This window comes from Arvicanthis niloticus, chromosome 7 (assembly GCF_011762505.2).
Source record: "Arvicanthis niloticus isolate mArvNil1 chromosome 7, mArvNil1.pat.X, whole genome shotgun sequence".
Taxonomy (NCBI): Eukaryota; Metazoa; Chordata; class Mammalia; order Rodentia; family Muridae; genus Arvicanthis; species Arvicanthis niloticus.
This window is the reverse complement of record NC_047664.1, coordinates 13,296,808-13,321,654: the sequence shown is the minus strand read 5'-3', so window position 1 is coordinate 13,321,654 and position 24,847 is coordinate 13,296,808. Positions and strand designations below refer to the sequence as shown.

At 38.5% G+C, this 24,847-nt stretch overlaps 1 protein-coding gene across 4 annotated transcripts in view; it reads right to left on the bottom strand.

Moving 5' to 3' along the window:
* The window catches only part of Acyp2 (acylphosphatase 2), a 137,569-nt gene that overhangs the window by 37,837 nt on the left and 74,885 nt on the right, over positions 1-24,847 (bottom strand). The window contains exon 4 of one of the 4 annotated variants that reach the window (XM_076937961.1): positions 3,018-3,262. The exons of the other annotated variants lie outside the window; for them this stretch is intronic. Coding sequence (XP_076794076.1) covers positions 3,181-3,262 — 82 coding nt within the window. The 3' untranslated portion in view covers positions 3,018-3,180. Of the gene's footprint in view, positions 1-3,017; positions 3,263-24,847 lie in introns of those variants that run through there. 4 annotated transcript variants of the gene reach the window in all.

Here is a 24,847-nt window from a genome sequence, read left to right as displayed (position 1 = left end):
AAAAGAACAAGACAGAGGCCATTCTTGTTCTCTTTATAAGCAGCAAAAGGTCACAGTATGGCATCTTTTCTTTCAAGCAGGATCCCTTTGAGACATTCCTGAAAAAGCAGGACAGCCCATGAAGATCAGCATGGCAGCTGACCTCTGAAAACTTGGCAAAAGCCTGAGCAACATGAGGTCGAAACATTCTTGGTGGATGCTTGTCAAGAAGCTTTGATGGTAGGTCCTCTGAGGCAGTGCATCAGTATGTCATGTGTAAAGGCACTCTGGTGAATTTATAATTTAGGGATGAGATTTACAAAGATGTTTTTGGAGATCAGAGGTCTTCTTTTCCCCATAAAAAAATAACAAAGTCATATGAGTCCCTAAATATATACACACAGACAGCCCCATAAGCTACAGAAGAAACAGGCCAGAAAGTAAGTGCCCAGATGCTGCTAATTTTAGCTTTTATATTCTTAATTACTCGTATTTTAACAAAGTTGTTCAACAAATTTTATCCACAATCAGAATGAGAAGCAAAACAAAAATGGAATATCTTCAAAGCTGTTAAAACACACACACAGACACACGCACACGCACACACGCATACACGCACACGCACACACGCATACACGCACGCACACACACACGCACGCACACACACACGCACACTCACATGCACACATACATATGTATGCCCCTAAATTCCCTACCTATGAAATTACTCCCTAGAAGCGGAATGGGGGAATGTATTTCACTTTATGTAAAGAAATTTTATCAACATTCTATATTAATGAGAATATTCAGATCCCAAATGGAAGAAACTAAGACATATAATGAATAAAGAAGAGTTAAATGGCATACATGGATATACTTAACAGAATTTAAGTGCATATTATAATTGCTATAATTTTAGATCTTAAGTATATATTAGATGAAAATATGTCAGTATCATATAGCATTTCTATATAGGAAACAAAGGTCACCATAAGGAGAAAGCATAGTTAAAAATAGGTGTATTAAGAAATTAAAAAAACACTGAGCACTGGATCAGCAAGAAACTTTAGTAGATGAGGGTATTTGTCATGGAAGCCCGATGAAAAGTTCAGATGCTGCAGTGGAAGAGAGAATAGACTCCTCACAGCTGTCCTCTGACCAGATGTGCACTGCAGCAGATGCATGCCACAATTATGCACATATCATACACACCTGAGCTTCTGCATAACCCTACACACTAATAGTGAATAAAAATTAAATTCAAAGAATTGAGCTCTACTGTATGCAATAATAATTCTACATTTCAGTGTTCCTAATAATGTGATCTAAAGTTACTTATCAAATGATATTGATGAAATAAAACAGAGGTAAAAACCCATAGTGAGAAATAAAAAAAGTAGTTTCTTTTAAGTTCATCAGACAAAATTATTTATAGGATGAATAAGATTTGGATATGTGACCCAATAGTCATATGTAACCATACTCTACTCCAAAGTTGCAGAATGAATACATTGCTTTTGAATTGGGATAGATCATTATTTAAAAAAAAAAAAAAATCAACCATATGTGAAAGCAAACTGCAACAAATTTAAAAATCAAATTTATGTAAAATAAAAGCTTTAAACTTTTTATTTTATATGTATGAGTGACTGCCGATACATATATGTACTATGTGTATTCCTGGCCAGAAGAGGGGATTGGATCCTGCATCCAGCATGGCTTCAGAGATAGACCTGACTAGGGCAAAGGGATGAAGAAATGACACACAAACACAGACGAAATCTGGGGTCAAATGGTCTGGGCTCTAAGATAGAGAAACCACAGCACCTTGGAAGGTCAGCATATTGATTTTTCAATGTTGAACAGGCGGGGCTATTGAATACATCTGAAGTAAGTTCAGTCATTGCCTACAGATAAATAAAGAGGCAAGGTTCCTATGTGTGGCTGGATTAAGGAATCAGGGTGAGTTCATCTCTACAGGAGCACTTTGTGTAAGAGAGCAACAGTCTTTTCTCTGGAAATATCTGGCACAGAAAGCTATGGTAGACTTTTCCTGGACATACTACATGGACCAGACGAAGGTTTTGCCATTTCCCAGAGCCTAGAGGTTGGGGATGTGGAACAACTGAGCTATTTCTCTCTGAGTCTCAGGTGAGCACGGAGTGGGAGTGGGCTTTGTCATTTTCCTCTTGAGCTGAGGCTAAAGGTTTTGACAGCATCATATCCTTCTCGCCAACACATTCACTCAAGACCTTGGGGCTTCCTCTGTGACCTACAAAATCTCCTTAAACTGGAGTCACCACTGGTTGTAAGATGCCATGAGGGTGCTAGGAACCAAACCCAGCTGCAAGAGGAGCCAGTACTGGGGCATTTCTCCAGCTATCAAACCCATGCAAAATAAAATATTTGATTGCAAAAGAATCAGACTAAAAATCAATACCAAGCAATAATTAGTAAACCTATTATAGTAGTACCAAGAGACACTTAGAAAACCTATAATAAACCAATCAATATCGTTACTAATAACATATGGGTGGAATAAATAGGTTACAGAGGCAGCTCAACACTGTCGTTTGTGTAGCCTAAGGGAACTGGCATAGTGTGTTAGAGACCTTGATCAGGCAAACCTAGAAGTCCTGCCTTCAATGTAGAAAAGAACTTGAAGACTCAGTTCACAAGACCAGTTGTGAAGAAAGGTTTAGTATAGACTTTAGGTAGAAGAGTTAAAGAAGTGAGGCACTCAGAAAGAATAAGGTGCACCTTAAGCTGGCTAAGGGCATCTCAAACAAGAGCTCTTACTGTCTTTACAATAGCCATAGACAGGATTTTGCTGGGTTTTAAAGCAATTATCTTTGAAGGGCTTCCCAAATGCAATTGCTGGGTCATTCCTGATGGGTTTGGACACCGTTGCAAGCGATAAGGCAATGCTGTGGAGCGCAAGGTTAAGAGGGGCGCGCTATCTTTTAACGGGCTTGCTTGAGGCTCTCAGAAAATAGGGGGTTGGAAGGAAGAATAGGGTATGCCAAGGACATACACACTTAGGCACTAATAAACCTGTTTTATTGATATTTGTCCAAAATATCTACATATGAAATCTATGGTCAGTATATGTAACACGTAGCTCTAGAAAAAGAAAATAACCATCTGGGCCATATGACCATATGATCTGGGCCACATATTGTTGTATGTGAAATAAGCACATCAAAACATGTACGTAATCTTTCTGCTCCATCTCCCTTGGACATCGAATGTCACTGCTACTTGGTGCCATGTCCTGCAGAAGCTGTCATGAGGGGGAAAAAAACCAATGTTAGTAAAATTAGTAAAATGACTCTTTAGTCTGGAACTCTATGGCCTGGTGCTGCTCTTCCTTCTCCTGAGTGGAATCTATTAAATTAACCCAAATTTACAGCTGTGCACCTGACTGGAGCTAAACCAGAGTCAGCAGGAGAGATAATCTGTTATCACGAGTGCCCTGCCTATGCCCTGATTTTACTCCAGTCCTTCAGGGACAGGATTTGTTGTCTAGGGACAGGATTAGTTTTCACTTGCTGAGTTTGTTCTTAAGACTATGTATTAGGATTGACCCTCTATAGGAGACACAACAGTACTCAGTATTCAATGCCTGTTGGAATAGACCACTCTGCTTCTTACTGTTAGCCATCTATTCATTCTTTCAGTTTTAGAATTATGTGACTGTTTAGGTTATTTCCAAAACAACTTATAACTAAGACTTGAGGCTTGATGCCAATAGCTTCTCTAAATGAAACTATTTTTAAATCCCTAAAGGCAGCATAGGATACAAATTAAGGGGGCTTCTGCCTGCAGGTTCCGTGTCTGAAAGCTAGCACATGTATGTATGACCTTGTGCACATTTTTATACACCTCGGCCCTTTTCTTCAAAATAAGGGTAAAAATAAGGGCAGACCCCACTTCATACACAACTATACAGATAATCCACAATGCTGTGTTAAACATACTATTCAATAAATGTCAGCTGCTGCCATTACATGGTCCTTGTTTATCCTTTTCCCTAGGCTTCACAGCTGTCTCTTAGCTTAGTGATGAAGATCTCTTGGTCCCCTGTATCTGTTCCTCTCAGATCTGCTTCTAAGATGCAGATCTGTTCTCTGTGATGAGGGCATAATAAATAGAATCATTTTTCAAAAAGAGAAGGTCATTTGTTGCTTCGTTATTTTCTTTTTCTTTCACAAAGGAAGAGGCTATAGTCAAATATCTAAGCCTGTTCATACTGCTCTGTATCTAGGAGACGCTAGTTTTATAGGCACCATGTCATCTTGCCTTATCTTGAAGGACAGCTAGAAATTCATTTTCAGAGTGCATGTTTTGAAAGTTATGTAAAATCAGAGAAAAATTGGGGTTGTAGCTTTGAGTACTGCCCTAGTTCATTCCTACATGGTCATTTTGAATCTCAATTTCGGAATTTTTAAGCTGTGACTAACATCATTAGACATTAGCATGTTATAGACAATACTTACCAAATATGAATGGATACATTTTAAAGGTATGAATATGTATGAAGATAAAATGCTAACGATAGTAATTTTCATGATTTTGTTCTATGAAATGTCTCTATCATTAGTCACACAGAGAACAATAATTTGTGGTTTGACAAAGCCTTAGATATACCATTTCCTTCTGATATTTTAAGGTTTTATCACAAACTATTATATATGACTCAATCAGGAGCAAGGAGGCCAGAATTAATATGTATGTTTTGATAGTGGAATGAAACAGATGAGAGACAAAATAAGTAACTTCTCTGCTAATTCCTATGGGAAAGCTGGACAAGATCCAGGTTCTCAACACCTTCTGCTCAGCTAAGCCCTTTGGGAAAACAAGAACTTGTTCATTATTTGAAAAAAGATACTCTAAATGCATAGGATTTAAAGTCATATAAACCACAACACTAAACTAATTAAACTTAAAACTCTGAAGCAAGTACTCAATTTGCAAATTGAAGTTGACATTTAATATTGCAAAATTCTCTAGAAAATATGTACCTTCAATAAAATAGCAATGTAGATAAAAATTTTAAACCAGAATGTATACACACACACACACACCCCACATTTTTTTAAGCATCAAAATGGACATTCTGGGTTCAGCTGGGTATCAGGAATAATTCATGATTTTCAATATAATTTCAAGCTCCAATCTAGCAGCAATTCTGACCTATGCTGATTTCAACAGTATTGATAAGTATTGACCCACAGTTCAGGAATAGGGCATAAGAACTTCACAGGAAAGTAGCCACCACCCAATTTAAACCTGGGACAGGACTGTGAAATTGTAAAGGACTCTGTGTTCCATTTCAGGGCTGACCTCTGTCGCTTCCTCCAGTATTTGCTTCTTCTCTCTTTGGTTTCGCTTAGGGATTGGTTACTAAAACAATCTTGTGACTCACAGCCCCTGAATTACTCTGTGTTACTTTGCAGGAGCCATCACAGAAAGTACATTCATAGAGGCTTAAAATTAACACTTGTTTCTTATCAGAAATGGCTCTGACTCTTTTCCTGACATCAACACATTATTGAAAGTTCAGTACTGTAAATCCTTTGTCCTGCCTAACTCTGCCCTTTTAAGCCTGAAGCCAGAAATAACAAGGGACTGTCTATCAGAAAATCCAAGTCCTCCCAAATGCATAAAAATTCCCAGTGCTCAACCTCTTCAAAGATTGGTCCAGACTTATCTTGAAGTTTTGGATCCAAATGTGGGGTTAACTATCTCAAAGCAGCCAGGACATGATATGAATTTATAGTAACACAGTAGGCCACACTCCTGCCATGCTTGGGTTTCTGCAGCAAATTAAAAACAATGGAGTTTAGCATGTTTATACAAGATTTCATTTTCTCACAAACTGGCCCATGTGCTCTCTAAATATTTAGCAGAGAGTAGGCACCAAAGTAGCAACTGTAACCAGATCCGGGGGGGGGGGGGGGGGGGGAGTTTAATGCAGTGTTAGACTGATGTGGGTTAGTACCTCTCTCTACTTGGCATCTTTCAGGATGCTTTCTTCTTTAATCTCACATACTCCATTTACACAACTGAAAGCTTGTTTTATAAGTTGTCCAGGAAAGAAAGAAGTAAGGAAGCAATCCTCAAAGTGTTCCAGAGTCAAAAATAATGACTACTAGTTGGGAGAAGTTCTTGTTTGTAAGTTCTCTCTTTAGTATGAATACTATATTACCTATTTCCTGTAAAACCTATCAGATAACACTTGGGATGTGGCTCAGCATTCACTAAAACCTGGGTTTTATCCCTTAAAGGTGGAGTGGGGAAGACCATAAGCTCAACATTATCCACAGCAAGTTAGAGGCCAACCAGGGCTACATACAAACAAATAAAACACCCTATCAAAGGTAAGTATTACTGGCAATTTAAAAGTAATTTAATACAGAATATGAAGTTAAAATTATGGTCAAAAAGTTAGCAATGCAAAACTGCAACAAAAACAAAGAAGTAGAATTTTGTAACAATAATGTTCATAAAATGTGAAAAAAATCATATTAGAAATCAAATGTGACAAACTATTCAGGAGACAATGATCCTGCCACTCATTTATTTTTTAAAAACTTATAGAATCTTATTTGCAGCAAATGTTTTTAAAACATTTATTTATTTTATATGTATGTGTGTGCCTGAGTGTATTGATGTGCCCTGTTTGTATGCAGTGACAGCGGAGGTCAACATTGGAGTCACTGGATCCCTGGAACTGGAGTTACAGACAGTTGTGAGCCACTATGTGGGTCCTGGGAACCGAACCCAGGTCATCTGGAAGGGCAGTGAACTGCAAACACTTTAAAATAGCCCTTAAAAAAAATCTCTGTGCCTTAAATAGTTAAAAATAAAGTGGGTTGTTTATAAATAATCCCTTTCAGTGATAAATCATACACAGTTCTTTTGTGAGGGCTAAAGTTACTTATGTTTTAATTACAGTAGAGCTTAAGAGATCTAAAAACTAAAAATGGCACTAACGTGTAGGGCCCACTTGCCCAAGGACAGACAACTTCCTGGAGTGCTGGGGGTGTTGATCATGTGAGATAACAAGTCCCCATGTGTTTTCACTTCTGTAAACAAGGTTGGTTGCTCCAACTACACAGGACGAGCTTGATGATTTAAGGACTGCCAGCTTCCAGCCACGCTACGACAGTGGCTATCAGATGACCTTGTGCTCCATCGAGGACACTCACAGTTCTCGTTTTCATGTGATCCCTACAGACGCTTCTTTAATTATTCTATTTTTATTATGTTTTATGTATTCAAGTGTGTGTACTGTGTATCTCTCTGTGTGTACACATATGTGTGCATGCACCTTTCATGAGGCAAGTGTGAAGGTCTGAGGGCAACTTGCAGGAGTTAGTTCTCTCCTCTCTCCATGGGAATCCTGGGGATAAAACCTGGGTCATCAGGCGCCTTTACCAGCTAAGCCATCTCACGGGCTCCCTTACCAACACTTCTGAAAGGAAGCAGAGCAAGCACACTTTGGATTTAACATGTAAGGAATGAGAGGTAAACCATGGCTCTTGAAATATACTTCACATGCAGGGTCTGCCTTGTCTTTCTCTGCCTATTACTTTATTATTGTTTATATATTCAAACATTCCCAAATGCAATGTTTTGTTTAATAAATGCTCAATTAAAAAACCCCAGACCTCTAGGATCATGGAATATGAGAAAGAATGAGTTCCTCAAAAGTCTAAGCTTGACAAATTACTAGGTATTGGTCCCTAAATTAAAGATGAATAAATTAAAATTATAGTAGGTATGAGAGATAAATCAAGTTATGGTAGTCAGCTTTCTCACATTAAAAAAAAATTAATCCTGACAAGAATTAAAATCTCAGTGGCAAACGATGTGAGATGAGATGGTGGGCCTGGTATGGCCTGAGACAGAGAATAGCTTTTTAGCTATTCCTGAGAGTTGTAGATCAACGTGCTCTACACGGTTTAAAATTGTGTCAGTATCTAAATTCTGATCTCACAAACAAAGCCCGTTCTCAAACTCCTGAAATTCACTCTGAATAGCTAGTGGGGAATGTGGTCTGGAAATGTCAGCCTCAGGGAAATGCTGACATCCAGACCGATTCTGTAGTTTTTGTAAATCACATTTTTAGAAAAGAAGTGGGAAGCTAGCTAATTCTAAAGAAGCCTTTTCCTTAGTTATGTAAAATCAACTATCATTTCCAGTCTAAGAACAGACTAGTACTGTCTTATATTAGATGCTTTCTCTTCTCACCATTTAAGGTTAATTGAACACGATAGTCAGTGTTGAGAATTCTATGCAATTCAATTTTAAAATTAAAATTCAGTTCAGCGGAGGCTGTCAGACTAATGGACTAATTCCAACTCATGCTGTTTTCCAAGAGTCTCGCTGGTTTTGCTTTTAATGAGATACAGAGAATGCAGATACACGTTGATACTCCAGTTGGGGACGTTAGTCCTGAAGTTGGATTCTAGACTACCAAGGCTTCAAAAGAAAATGTTTCTAGAAAAGAGAAGAGGAATTTGAGGAGGTGAGGACACTGCAGTCTATGGAAGAGGACGCTCAGCAAACTAAGACGCTTGAAGGTGTGGCCAGTAAAGACCAGAAAGGGTGGGGCACTGTTCTTGTATGACATGTCAAGTTAGGGTCACTTTCTGGGGCACTGAGAGGGAACACCAGAGGATAAGGCCTGGAAATTGTGGAAATGCATAAGCCCTCAAAGTTAGACAAGGATTGAAGGGTTACACTCAGTGCAGTTGAACTCTGAATGCTGAGGATTCTTGATGCCATCTGGATTGTGTGTGATCTCACTCTCAAGTGCTACACGTGTGACTTTATAAACTATGTCTCCTTAGTTCCACCAGGCTGAACATAAAGAATACGATTATAATAATGAGGTGATCTTTTTAGTGAGACATATCCTGTCAGACCTTAAGCTGCCCTTTCCTAGCTATGAAACTTAAGTCAGTCAGTTCGTTCCCCTGACACTATTTCTCAGTTCAGCAGCACCTGAGAAGCATTAAGTGCTCAGTAAATGTGTGCGGACTACCTCACATGTGGGAAGGAACCCCACAGATTCTAAGCCACTTCGCCCTATGACCACTCATCCTCACGTATAGAATTATTTTACAAAAGCAAACAAACAAAGCCAAGTAACAACAAAAACAATACCTTGTTCCAGGTATTTTACCTCTGCAAAATTTACACCGGCCACCATTTAACTGTTCTGTATGCAGACTGTAGTACCATAAGCCACCCTCGCCATGGCCTCTCCCTCTCCCCCCATAACTAGTGTTACGAATTATTATTTTTCAATTAACTTAGCAGAGCTGATAAGTTATAATGTTTTATCTTAAAGAATATATGCATGTATTTCAGGATAACTTTTGGTCAGCTATTGCCACAGTAATCCTATATAATGAGACCTAGTGAATTCAGGGACTTAAAATAACATCGTCCTCATGGTCACAGGTCTGTCTTCTGACCACAGACTAGCCAATACAGGCGTAATTAAATGAGAGGCCATGGTTAGATGCATAGTAACTATAGTATGGGTGTCTGTCTGTCTGTCTGTCTGTCTCTGGAGGGGCAGTGTCTGGCTGGCCCTGGCTGTCTAACTCATCTAGTGTCTTCTCCTCATGAGCAGATTGGAGTGGAAGGGGGTTTAATTTCCCCACTACAGGGGGAGGACATTTCTATGTAACAGAAATTGGTGCATTCCTCCTCCTTCCCTGCCCTCCACTCTTCCCACATCTTTACTACATGGAAGCAGAAGGACCTGCATCTTCCTACAATCGGAGCTAAGGTGAAGATGAGCTACGGAAGCAGTGGGGAAGGAAAGTCAGGCTAGTCAGCCTGCGCCTGGGAGGAACAGAGAAAAGCCAGATACCGGGGTTTGTATCTCTATACTGGACTGGCTAGAATCATTTCCTGCTATTCCTTGGGTGAAGTCCTGAGTGCCAGTGGATCCTCTCTTATGTCCTTGTTATGAGCTTGGGATGAGTATGAGTTAGAAATCTTAATGCGATAACTGCTAGATTCTTTACTGGCCCCAGAGATAAAGCCCCATGGAGAAGCCAGCATTTAATGTCCCCAACTTCTGCTCTGGGGAGATTGTGTTGGGATCGTGTATTACTAGGCCTGAGGTGGGGGTGCAGGTAGAAATGGGCCCCTTTCTACTCCTCTGTTTCTAAATACAGACTGTTGAACACACTGACCCTGAGCCTAGGGAGATTGGGGAATAAGATCCTTAGGTTTTTAACCCCAACCTGCCTACACCTACAGGGTCCCAGTATGAGTACTGTAGGCAACCTTCCCACTCTCCAGTTTAGAATTCCCCAGTCAAGAAAGAAGTTAATCATAGTATTTCTTTTTCACTGACTACCACACCAATTCAATCCAGGAAGGGCTTGGTAACCTTTTTCATTTGGGTTTGTGGATGCCACACAGCCAATTCACTAAAGTACAGTGAGAGAACCCAGCCTCCTACCTGTCCCAAGATGCCCTTCCCATCTTGACCATGCTGTGTGTGTGTGTGTGTATTATATAATATACATATATGTATATGTTAAACACAGTCATGCCTGCCCTTTTTGTGGTTTTAGCATTAGCTTATTGTCTGGGCCCCAGGGGAAGTAGGAGGGGAATACCACAGTAAAAGGAGTGGCAGAGCCAAATTGTTATATAGTCCAAACAGAAGAAAGCATTTAAAGCACAAACAACCACAACAAACATTCCATTTATAAGGAAGCTCAGGAACTATTTAGAGAAAGTTGAAGGTGGGAGATTTTAGGATGTGAAGGCAATGCTTTCCAGGGAGGGAGGACCAACTGTCAAAAGAGTGAAGAAGCCAGACTAGCTAGATCACCCTCACCTCCTAGCTGAGCCCGGTCTGCCCATCCCCTCTGGCCACTGCTGCAGAAACTTGGCTTAGCACATAACTTGAAGATTCCAGTTTAGGCTTAAAGGTTCTTCCTAAGTCTCCTTAGTCCTGACTGGCTTCCCCTTTAAGAAAAAAAGATACTCGTACAACTGGGAGAAAGGAAATAAGCATAAATCATCCTTCCATCTGGGATGTTATATGAGAGCAGGAGCGAGATGGTGCTTTCCTTATGGAAGAAACAAGGGAAGAGAAACTGTGCTTCTCAGCAGTTTCTTCAAATGGCAAAAACTACAAACCTTAAATATACTAACCTAATACACTCACTTACTTGCTACCCACGTGTGCTCCTTTGTCTGCAGTGCTCATGGCCTTGTTCTAACCCTTTAATAAAGGTGACTGACTCTACACACACACACACACACACACACACACACACACACACACACACACACACGTGTGCGCGCACGTACACGAAAAGAAAAAAAAAGTCCCAAGGCCGAATCCAGCCTCGGGGCAGGGGGCTGAACAGTAACTCCCAACATCTGTGTTCTTTTTTTTGTTTTTGGTTTTTGTTTGTTTGTTTGTTTGTTTGTTTGAGACAGGGTTTCTCTGTGTAGCCCTGGCTGTCCTGGAACTCACTCTGTAGACCAGGCTGAACATCTGTGTTCTTACTTGAGGTTAAATTCCTATTGGTGAAACTTTGACAAGGAGGCTCTAAGGCAAAGATTCTGGAAAGAATAGACATTTGATGTTTTGAATGGAAAGTCTCTGATATTCTAGTTAAAGAAATGTATGTCAGGCCACAGTTGTTCATTTATGAAGTAATTTTAAGAAAATTTTATGTGTTTTCAAATTGTCTCTTTATTAAAACCATCAAAAGCAATTGAAACCATTATTAAAGTAAAATGTGACAAACCTCAAGTATTTAATGTTATTTGCAATTGAACACATATGTGTCATTTTAAAAATTCATAAGTATATTGGGGGAAGTTCTAAGATACCTCACTTACTTTAAATGAACTACAAAATGTATTATGGTTGGTTTTAAAAGGAAAAATGAAGTTGGACATGGTGGTATATGCCTGTAATCCCAGCACTCAGGCAGGCGAACCACAATTTCATAGAGTCTGGACTACTAATAAGACCATGTCTAAAAAAAGGGAGGAGGAGGAAGAAGAAGAGGAGGAAGAGGAGGAAGAGGAAGAAGAAAAGAATGAAAGAGAAAAGAAAAATCAATCAAATAAATAAAGATATTAAGATAACACATATGCTTTGAAGTTTAAGCATCTTCAGTAAACCAGACTTTAAATAAGAGATAACAAAAGCACACTTAGTCAAGATGGCACTAGTGTGTTATCAATCATCATTTTATAAATTATTCAAACTTAGAAAAATGATTTTAATTAAGAAGATTATATTTAGTTATTAATATGAGAAAACTGACCAACAATATTTAAAGTATTTGTCAGAATGATAAACAAAGAATTGCTTGGTAATGTTGAAGTCCAAGTTTTGCAGGAGTCTGTTTCTAGGACGTGACTATTCTAAGCAGAACAGTGAAGCAGTATCAAGCTTTTATGTGAGGTATTTCAAAGTTGAGAACAACAACTGCTTTGGTCAAAAAAATGTCACATATTTCACTAATGGGCAGAAAGAACCTTGAGTAATAATTATAATGAATGAATCTGCAAATTATTCTTTTAGACTTTAAAACTACAGTATCTGTATTCTATTTCCTTACTTGATCCCTCTTTCTAGAACTGTCCAATGGATCTGCTGGTATAAATAACCTCAGATGCAAACTCCATGGTGCCATTGAAATCCCCATCATGTGATCCCAACTTATTTCATCTTGAATTCTTAAGGGGGGGGGGTAATACATGTATCCTACCTTGTTTACACGAGTGTGCATGGCATGCAGAGGCCAGTGGAGGACATTGAGGGTTGGGTATTCTCTATCCTATTCCCTTGAGAGATTGCTTGCTGAACCTGAAGCACAATATTTTGGATAGTCTGGCTGGCCAAATAAATCCTAGGATCTTCTTGTCTCTGCATCTATAGTGTTGGAATTGTAAGTATGCAGACTCATGCCTAGCTTTTCTATGTGAGTGCTGGGGGTTCTAACTTAGATCCTCATGCTTGCATAACAAGCTTTACCCACTGTGCCATCTCCTCAGTCCTTACTATCTTTCTATCCCTCATAATACAAGCACAAACTGTTGCTTCAAAATATGTCTCCAGCTTTTTTTTTTTTTTTTACATTTAAAAAAATAACACAAATGCTTCTGTTTAATAGCTGATCCATCTTTTAAGGGTCTGTTCAAGAACCATCTTTTAAACTGAAGATTTTCTAGTGAACGCCATTTTTAAAGTAGTTTGTCTACCTCTAATCTTTGGTAATATCTGTTTATGCCAATGAAATTTATCACACAACCATCTTAAATTGTTCATTCTCAGTTAGTCCTAAGATCTTTAAGCATAAAGTTAATATCTGTGACACGTATGCCAAGTTATCCACCAAAGACTTATTCTCATTCTTTCTTATAAAAGGAATTCCAATTTTGCTTACATGGAAAGCACCCAGCTAAAAATACCCACTTTCCAAAAATCCCTGGTAAATAGTGATGACCATGTGATTCTAAGTCCCTACTAAAGAGATGAGCAGAGTCTGTTTGTAGAGACTCTCAGAAAATTTACTGTTTTCCTCATTGGAAATAAACAAAATATGAATGTAATACCTTAAGGAAGAAGAGCCTTGTGTGATATCAAGGACAAAGCTACATAAACAAAAGCTTGGAACACTGGTTACAATGGATATTAGACAATGAGATAATTAGAGTTTTGGACAGTGAGCTCAAAGTGGACAAATATGTTCATAAGTAGCTGCAGGACACTGGGTCGAACTAAGTAGCAATGTTTTTCTTCTGACAAGGTCTTATGTAGCCATAATGGGCCTTGAGGATGACCCTGAACTTACCATCTGCTGTTGCCACTTCTTGAGTGCTAGAATCACAGGCACGGACCACCATGCCTAGTTCATACACACTGAAGATTAAACCCAAGGCTTGGTATATGCTAGGAAACTTAACTATGTCTTCAGCATCCAAATGGTAATTTTTACTTGTTTTTTTTTCCAATGGTAATTTTTACTTGTTTTTTTCCAATGGTAATTTTAAAAGACACAAATTACGACTTTCAATAGACGGGAAACTACTTTTAATTTGGGAGATCAAGAATAAGTTCTTTTGTGGAGGATGTATACTTCTGAAAAACTGTAAAGAATCTGTAAGAGAGGAATGGGGAAGAGGGAAAGAAACAAAGAGAAACTCAAAAAGTAAGAACAAGATTTGGAGTAGAAAGATGGTGGCCATATTAACAAGAAACACAGTGTAAAAATTAGTTAATCAATACACAATAAAACAACAAATAAAGATAAAAAGAATGAAAAATAGGAGGAAAAATGAAGGGTTGAAATTTGGTCCATATTTAGTTTTACTGACAAAGTAAACAGGTGAAAACAATTTCCTTCAACTTTCGTGTGGCTCCAACCACAACCCTACTCCTTTGACACCTAGCTAAAGGCACACATTGACAATTATGCAACACACAACCTCACTTTTATCCCATCATCACATGAAATCACATTTGAAACAATCAACATAACTAGTAAAGGAGACCTAGTGTGTGCTGCCAGAGGAGCCTAGAACCTGAGTCCATTAAAGTTAAAAAACATGAAAATTCAGTTTTTCTGTCTCCTGAGCCACATTTCACATGCTCAGTAGATACATGCACTGGACAATGGAATAACATTCCATAACTGCAGAAAGTTCTAGCAAACAGTCTGACCATGAGGGAGAAGCAAGCCCTGCTATTGCCAATTCTTCAACACTTTTCTGGACTGAGTTTGAGCCTATGCAGTGCGTTAGTTAAGAAAAGCAAATGAAGTTGAAGTCATTGAAAAGAATGATTACTCCTTTGGAAAACCCAGGGGGAAGTCATTACAAAGTGGAGTGACTAAAAATATAGAATATGAAACAATCAAGTGTGCATATGTCTGCCCAAGTAACAATTATAAAGCCAGAGGATCGCTTCCACTGAGAGCAGCAGTGAAGGTGAACGTGTCTTCAACTATGTTTAATGAGATGTGCAATGGCTATATGACTACAGCTAAAACAAAGCCTTTAGGAGCCAAAACCCAAAAGCTGAACATACATACATACATACATACATACATACATACATACATACATATACATGCACATCCACACACATAAGTGTATATTTATACACATATATGGGTGCATATATGTGTGTGTATGTGTGTGTATGTGTAAGTCCACATATAAATGTATGTGTGTCAATCTCCCACTGTCTTTATATTTCAAATAATTCTAAAAGTTCAAGTTGTAAGATATTTTCAATTTGACTAACTGTTATCAATCTTATCTGGAAAATCATGACTCCTACTAATGGGGGGATACAGAGACTGAATCGGCCAGGCAAGGCCACAGAAAATGCTAGCCCCAGCAAACTAAACTTTGTTCCCTTAGAGAAAAATCTGCTCAATAATTTCTATAATCCCTGGATGTCATAGGCAGGAGCATCTGTCAGAATCTGAACCACCCCCTGTCAACTGGTGTTAGCACTGACTCCCATCAGCTGCCTGCCTCAGTTTACTCTATGGTGTCAAAGCTGGTCTTTGGCAGTTAGTGACCTATATACAGACTAGGGAAGAAGGCTGTTTTCTTTCTGTTCTTTGATTGTTGGCGCTCTTGCTGCCAGCAGCACACCCTAGGAAATTATCATGACGCTGTTGTTTCAGTCATAGGAAAGGACAGGGTAAACCTCAGTCAGATATGAAGCGCAAGGCAGAACATGCTGGAGATGCCAGGGTGACAGAGAAACTGAAGTACAATTAGCACATGTGTTGCTCTATTCCTGAGCCTGGGTAAAAACCAAGAAGTTTTGCTAAGAAATCAATTCTCCTCACCTCCTAATCTTAAAGGAACAGTGTGTGCTTTCCATTCAGGAATCTGAAATTAATTTTTAAAGTAAGTTTTTACCAGATATTGAGGCACTAATATGTTGTAGAAAAATTTTAATCCCAATCCAGGATTTCTACCCAGCTATTGACCATTTAGTTTCTGGATAAAAGACAATTTTGAAAGCAAAACAAGATGGGCGTGTTTATATAGCTTGATATACAGCCTAGAAGGACTGTTTCCTGTAATGAGAAAAGCCATCAATAAGGCATCTAGACAGAATACTCATCACATCTGGATGAGTCAAAGGAATTAACATTTCCAAGTGATTCTTGCATCTCCCCCAGATAATAAAAGTGGAGGCAATACGAAGATCTGTACACAAACTTTCCAGCTTCAAATGGAAAACCCAATTTTGATTTTGCTGAAACAACAAGTACCCACACACACACAAAAAATCACAATTAGTAACTGAAACCCATTTATTCTTTGTGTTTTCCTTAATTTGCCTGTAATGTACACTGACTGTGTACCAAGCACTATGAAGGAAATTATAACCATCCTAGTCTAATGCAATTATGTTATGCCTCCAATTTTAAACTCTGTCCCCAACAACTTGGCAAAAAAACAAAAAAAAAAAAAAAAATGTATTAGGGAGAAAGAAGAGGAAGAAAGGGAAAAAGAGAAGAGAGAAAAAAAGAATACAGACTTCCTAGTACCAGGGAGCACAGATTTGTTCTACTTGAATCTTCAAGTGTTGTTTCCTACACTGCTTCAGTAGATAGAAATGAGGGATCATAGCATTGTATCATAGAGAGCACCGTAGCTGAGTGCTGTAATCCTTGCATCCGGCAGGCAGAGGTGGAAGAATCAGTTCAAGGTGAATGCTGCCATGTCTGGCTGGGAATGTGCTTCCATATGAGCTGGGGACCCAGGCTCAATCTTCATGCTGATACAAGTACTTTACTGACAAAGGCAACTCCAAAACCAAATCCGTGTGTGTGTGTGTGTGTGTGTGTGTGTGTGTGTGTGTGTGTGATTAAAAACCAAATAATCAATAAATAAATTAAATAGGACTAAATAACATTGAGTTTTAAAGCATTGTGATAAGTTCTCAACCTTTGATATCATCAACAAAAATTAGAACACGTGATGTCTAAATCGTGTTAATCCTCCTGGTTTTCAGTGGGTAAATACTTTGTCAGAGGCTGAGATTAAGTCTCTCCACCATGACTAGACAACAACTCTGTGCTACATCTACGCTGACTTTCAAGTTGTAGAATATTTACAAGAGGAAACAAATTCAATAAAAATCACCTACAATGACTATGAACGTTTTACTCACTATTAACATTTTAGTCTTATTATATTTGGATTAGCATCCTTGATTCAAAAATTGAAATCCAAAATGCACCAAACTCCAAACTTTTTGAGCTTCAATATGGGAATTTCCATACCTGACCCTGTGTGACGGCTCACAGCCAACATAGAGGCACACTAAAAGACTATGTGTATAAGGTATATATGAACCATAACTGAATTTTATGTTTAGACTTGGGTCCTATGGTGTTTTGAATAGGTTTGGTCTTCATAGATTCATGTGTTTGAATGCTTGTCCATAAGAAGTGGCATTATTAGGAGCAGTGGCTTATTGTAGGAGGTGTGGCATGTTAGAGGAAGTGTGTCACTGTGGAGGCACAGCTTTGAGGTCTTAAATACTCAATATATGCCCAGTGTGAAACATAGGCAGTCTCTTCCTGGATACCTTTGGATCACGATATAGAACCCTAGGCTCCTGCAGCCCCAAGTCTGCCTGCACACTGCCATGCTTCCTGCCATGATAATAACGGACTAAACCTCTGAAACTGTAAGCCAGCCCCAATTAACTATTTACATTTATAAGAGTTGCCTTGGTCATGGTGTCTCTTCACAGCAGTAAAGTCCAGACTAAGACGGATCCCTTCTCCAAAAACATCACAATATATAATGCAAACATTCCAAAATTTGGAAAAAACGAAAGTATATATCCATATATGTAAACTATACAGTACATACTATAGGTCATTCAGATAAACTATTTAGGTTTCCTTATACTGATTTATGCACATGCAAAATAAAAGTGATAGTGATATATTTTATGAAGCTTTTAAGATTAAACATCAAAGTGATTTTAAAAAAACATATATTTAATTTCATTTAACATTAATAAGTGTGACCATGCTATTAAAAAGTCACATAGCAAATAAAAAAGTCAATTCCTTAGAGGTGCTTTTTTTTTTTTTTTAATGTGTATGTGTGGATGACTGTGTGACATCTACATGTGAGTGTAGGAGCCTGCCAAGGCCAGAAGAGGGTGTCAGATTCCCTGGAGCTGGAGTTATGAAGGGTATGATTCACAGGTATAGTGCTGGGGACCTACAGCATGTCATCTGGAAGAGCAGCAAGTGTGTTTCTGCTCTGCCCTCCCTCCTGCCTCCTAACAATGTCTGTTTTACCATGTACCCTAATTTACAGTAATCTTACTGTATAATTTTATTGTAAAATCTTAATGACAAAAACCTAGGATTATAGTCCCAATAGTTTTCCAAGTGGTTATAATTTAAACATCATTTCATCTTTCTCAGCTACAATTTTTCTCATCTGTAAAGGGAATAAGGAGATTGGAATACCTGTACTACTTTCTTTTGCTAATATAAATGGAATAATTAATGAACTCAATATAATTTTAAGGGTTGCATAATTTAGCATAAAAAATCTTAAAATTTAAAGATGGTTCATACCTTTCAGATGACCACATGCAACTGATGTATACTATAGCAAGATTTTCATGCAGGGGTCTGTGTGCACAGCTGAGTTTATGTTAACTGACATCACAGAAATATGTATGGCTGGAAGACCCTATGGTCAAAATAAACAGAGACAATAGAAAATCTGTCTATAGCATGTTGTATCTATTTGTTGAAATGAAACATAATTGCAAAGAGGTTAAAAATTTTTTATCTTTCTTATTTTAGTGGTAGCTATGTTTGTTTAATAATACCTGTGTTATCAATTGAGCTATATTGACTGGTTTTATACATCAACTTGACACAAGCTAGAGTCATCAGAGAGAAAGAAGCCTCGGATGAGGAAATTTGTATACGAGATCCAGCTGTAAGGCATTTATTTTCTCAATTAGTGATCAGTTGGGGAGGGCCCAGCCTATCATGGGGGGGGGGGCGGGGTGCCATCCCTGAGCTGGTGGTCCTGGGTTCTATAAGAAAGCAGGCTGTACAAAATTTGTGAAGCAATCCAGTAAGCAGCACTCCTCCATGGCCTCTGCATCAGCTCCGGCCTCCAGGATCCTGCCCTGTGTGAGCTCCTGCCCTGGCTTTCTTCAGTGATGAATGGCATTGTGGAAATGGAAGCCAAATGAACTCTTCTCTTCAACTTGCTTTTTGGCCATGGTGTTTAGTAGCAGTAATAGAAACCCAAACTAAGACATAGTCTAACTTTACCTTCAAATGATGATGTTTTAGAAAGTTGTCACGTGACACATCTACAACTCCACTGAGACAGCAGAAGTTTGCTAAAATAGGCTTTATTATCCCAACTTCCAATCAAAAACTTAAATGTACAATATTGTTTTGAATTACATACTACGAAAACTAGCATTTGTTGGCTAGTTATTATCAAAATACCAATGTAGAACCAGATGAGGCACATAACTAGGCTGCCAGCAACACCTTTTCATTAAACCTCACTCCTGCAGTCATCAACTAACGTGCTCGCCCTGGTAAATCAATGATGATCTGAACTGAATTACATTTGAATTGTTATGGTTTTGTAGTCCCATTTGTATTTAATCTGTAACTTTATTGTATTTTGTTCAGATTTATAAGCATTAGATTATATGTAGTTTTATCTCCACACATAAATAACACAGTAGTAAAAATAACTGTGGTCAACACAAGTCCACAGGAATTATTTATTATTCAAGAGTGTGGGCTGTAAACCTCCAGCTGTCAGCTTAGGGACCACTGCTATATGGCACACATTAGCTTTATCAAGAATTTTAGAGAAAAGCAGCACAGGAAATGTAGAGGTGACTCAGGGGTGAGGAGCTCTTGCTGCTCCTCCAGGGGATGTGATCTCCCAGCTCCTACACTGTGTGGCTTAGAGCCGCCTGTAACTCCAGCTGCAGAGCATCTTCCAGCCCCGCCAGGAACATGCACACTGAGACAGTAATAAAACAAGTCCTTTTTTTAAAGATAGAAGAAACAGAAAAGAAGCATGGTGCCATGTTGGTTTAAATTCTGTTTTCTAATTTCAAAATAGATTTCTCTATGTCCTTGTTTCTGATTGGTTTCCCAACTTCAGAGCTCAGTGTAGCACAGGTAGCTCTCTCTTTCAAGGACATTAGAAGGGCACAGCCAAGGAAAGGACCCATTTCTGTAACAGTTAGGATACTGGACTGTTTTTGTTTTTTTGTTTTTTTCTTAAATAAACCGTCAGTTTTTAAGGAGACAGCCAGTGTCCATGCTTGTTACAAGTGGGAAGCTCAACAAGAATGTTTGCCAAATGAAGAAAGCGTCCATGACAGGCTGTTCTTTTGACTCCTTGCTCTGAATCAGACATGCTCTACGGGAGTATGCCTGTGGACTAGTTAAACACGAGTCCCACTGGATATTAGGAATCAACACCTTGGAGAGACTCTGCATAAGAACAACTGTAAAATGGCATGAACAGTGTATTAAAATTTTCCAGGGAAAAACTAACCATGGACTACTGTTATCTTCTTTCCATGTAAACTATTAACTAAAAAACAACAATCACATCAACCCAAAAATGAGAGTCAAATGCCAAACTAGAATTAAGTATTCACACTGAGAAACAGCACTACTTTGCTTGAAATACTTAAATACTACTTAAACATTTAAAATGAGTTACCTAAAAGTTTTCAACTTAACAGTCCACAAAAATTCAAAAGATTCCGTTCCTCCCACCATCAAATACCATATTTTAAGAAAACAGATTTTTTTTTTCAGTTTCTGGGTGGTACAAACCTAGAAGCCAGAAGACATTCCTTGCTTCATTCTTAAGAACTGATGAAATACATCTGCAAAAACAGTTTGAAAAGCTGAGCTTGCCAAAAAAAAAAAAAAAAAAAAAAAAATCTTCAAGTGTTTTCTCATTTCCTCAATACTCTTCAAGAGAAAGCTAAGTGAAAGCCAATGAAGTTTTCTGAGAAACAGCTTCAGTGACCGTATATTCATCCTGTATGGATACACACAGCCACAGAGCAAGCTGTAGCGACAAAGCAAACAAATAACTAACTCCATAAAGCTGATGGATCACACAGAGCCTTACTCAACACCTAGGCAAGTAACAGTAATCCTTCTGCTTTCCCTTTCAACTGGAATCCAACTGGGTCCTAAAAAAGAAAATATCTTTTCTTCCAAAGTATAAACACAATGTCGTATCAGCAGGCTGTCTAATGAATCAAGTCAATCTCCAGGCCACTACTTCAGTTTAGGCTTTAGCAGTGAGAAGTCTTCAGAGCTAAGAAAGTCATTTCTGTCGTATCTTGCTATTCTGGACAAAATCTAATTTCCTGCCCAATCATGGAAGCCATATGATATGCCAAGTGAAAGGAAGTCAAACTCTGGCAATTAAAAAGAAACACAATAAACTACCATTTACAGTTCTAAGGATCTAAAAAGCAAACAAGAATAACCTTTAAAAAGAAAAATACAATGAAGGTGTCCATATATATTGAAAATAAGAAATAAAAATGGGAGAAGTTAGAAAGAAGCCTGAAAGAGCTGAAAGGGTTTGCGGCCCCATGAGGAGAGCAACAATACCAACCAACCAGAGCTCCCAGGGTCTAAACCACCAGCCTGGGATCACATAGGGACCCATGACTCCAGCTTTATATGTAGAGGAGGATGGCCTTGTCGGGAATAGGTGGGAAGGGGATTCTTGGTCCCATAAAGGCTAAACACCGAGTGGGGGGGAATTCAAGGGTAGCGAGGTGGGAGTGGGGGGGGGGTAAGTGGGGGCACATCCTCATAAAATCATGAGGAGGGAGGATGGGATAGGAGGTTCCTGGGTGGTGGGGGAATGGGGGTAAGAGGATAAAATCTGAAATGTAAGTATAATATCAAAAAAAATCAGAAAAAAAAGAAATAAAATGGAGAACAGCTTATTATTATCAATTCTAGAATCAAAACTAAGCAAATTTAGGCATTAAAAAAAAGACAATGGAGGGAACTTGCTACGGCTGAGAATGTGAGTTAAATTACAAAGACAGTAATGTGAAGACAAGAAAGCTAGAGAGTGCGCATGCCTGGAAGACCTGGACTAGACAGTGGGGGTCAGAGGAAAGAGGGCACAGTATTTCGCTGGGCTGGAGGCACATATAAACCCTGAGGAACACACCCCATGAGATAAGAGTGGATCTGTGTGAGGTCCTGGAACATTCTGTGCTGTAACAGTTCTAGCGTTGCAGAAATCAGGCGGCTAGCTGACTAGTCTTCTCTCTTTAATCCACATTGTATGTACATGAAATTGGCCAATACAGAATGTGTATAAAACATGTAAACCCAAGTTTCAAAGAACAAAGTATCACACCACTACTGAAAAAATTATGAATAAACTGATAAGAATTATTGTTTATGCTTTGTGTTTTGTATCCTGCTCATTCACTTCAAAGTACTAAGGTCTAATTTAACGTCTTTATTACTGTAGTGTTGTATAGACTATTGAATCCAAGTTAGAAAAAACTCTATCTCCCAAGAGCTTTAATTTGCTACATTCACAACAATGTATATAAGATGCATTGTTGATGGTAAATTTTGTCAACTTGGCTAGACTAAGGTGCTCAATTGTTTGGTCAAAGTCTAGGCTGGTTCTTGCTGTAGAAGTATTTTTTTATTGCTTTTATTTTTTTTACAGTCCAGTCATTATTCCCCTCCCAGTCCACCCTCCTCATCCCACTCCTTCTCCCTTCCCCCCCCCTTGCCAAGAGGATGTTTCCACCCCACCCCCTAATCCCCACCAAACCTCCCCACTCCCTGGGGCCTCAAGTCTCTTTGTTAGGCGCATCTTCTCTCACTGAGGCCAGACCAGGCAGTCCTCTGCTGTATATGTGTATATGTGTCAGGGGCCTCATATCAGCTGGTGTATGCTGCCTGGTTAGTGGCTCAGTGTCTGAGAGATCGCAGGGGTCTGGGTTAGTTGAGACTGCTGGGCTTCCTATGGGGTCACCCTCCTCCTGTAGAGATACCTTTTGAATGTGGCTAACATTTACAATCAGTTAATGTCAAGAAAAACAAGTCTCCACAATGTGAGGGACGTTTATCCAGTAGGTAAAGAAATCAAAAGCAAGGACAGTCTTCTGAGACCAAGAATTTTGTCTCCAGACTGTGACATTGAAATTTTGAGTATATAGTCTTCAGACTCAACACAAAATGATAAATTTTATTTGAACTTATACTCTGGTAGCCAGCCCATTAAACTTCACATTGCCAACCCCACAAAATGCACAAGTCATTTTCTTAAAATCATTCTTTATACATATATATATATGTATATATATATACACATATGTATATATGTATATGTATATATACATATGTATATAGATAGATACATATATATACATATACACATATGTATGTATATGTATATATACATATACACATATGTATGTATATGTATATATACATATACACATATATATGTATATATATACATATATATATACATATATATGTATATATACATATATATGTATATATATACATATATATACATATACACATATGTATGTATATATACATATACACATATATATGTATATATATATTCATATATATACAACAACAGTCTGGGTCTGGGGATATGGTGTCATCACTAAACTGCTTACTGCATGCAAGCCTGGAGACCTTAGTTCCAGTCTTAAGTGTCCAGTTAAACCTAGGCATACAGTATAGCTGAGAGACCTCATCTCAATCAATCAATTAAAGAGCAAACAAGCAAGCAAGGAAGAAAGAGGGAAAAGAGAGAAGATGTGATGAATAATTGAGGAAGGAAGACACCTAACATCAACTTCTGGAAGCTGAAGACCCACATACACACACACATACATACACACACACACACACACATATACACACTGTATATAAAATAAAATTACAACATGGCATATATTGACACCTCTATATCTTTCTCTCTCTGAGCACATACATACTATATAGGTAGAATAGAATAGATGATAGATAGATAGATAGATAGATAGATAGATAGATAGATAGATAGATAGAGACAAAGAGACAGGGACAGTCAGCTATATAGATGCAGATGCAGATATAGATATAGAGTCCCAAGGAAACTCCCAAGCATCATAGACTCTGCCAATGCTATTGGTTACTCTACACAACATAATGATAAGGCCCTATTGCTAAAGACAATACTTATATATGTCATTGAGGCTGAGCTGGTACCTAACTAGAAGCTTCACTCCTACTGACTACTTTTCATGGTACTAGAAGGCACTCTGCACACTACCAGAGGAGAAAGGTGATCATCAATCCCTCCAAGCCACAAACCCTGAGACCTATGACAGTGATCTTCCTACAAGACACACTGATGCAGTAGTGGCACAGGTATTATAGAAGTGACCAACCAGTTTCTCAAATTGCATTTAAGGCCCACTCCATGAAATGGAACCCATAAATGACACTGCTAACACTGCCAAGAACCTAAAACTAGATAGGTCATGGACCTAAGGGGAGATATAATATTATCATTCTGCTAAAAGAACATAGCAGTAAAATGACTCTTGATGACATACTGCTATATCCATAAATCAATACCCTGCTCAGCTCTCATCAGAGGAGCTTCTTCTTGCAGTAGATGGAAACTACTGGACCCAGAACTGCACAATGTGCAGAGTAAGAAACTTTGGGACACTTAGTCCTAAATGAGATGGCTTCATCAAAACCTTCCCTTCAAG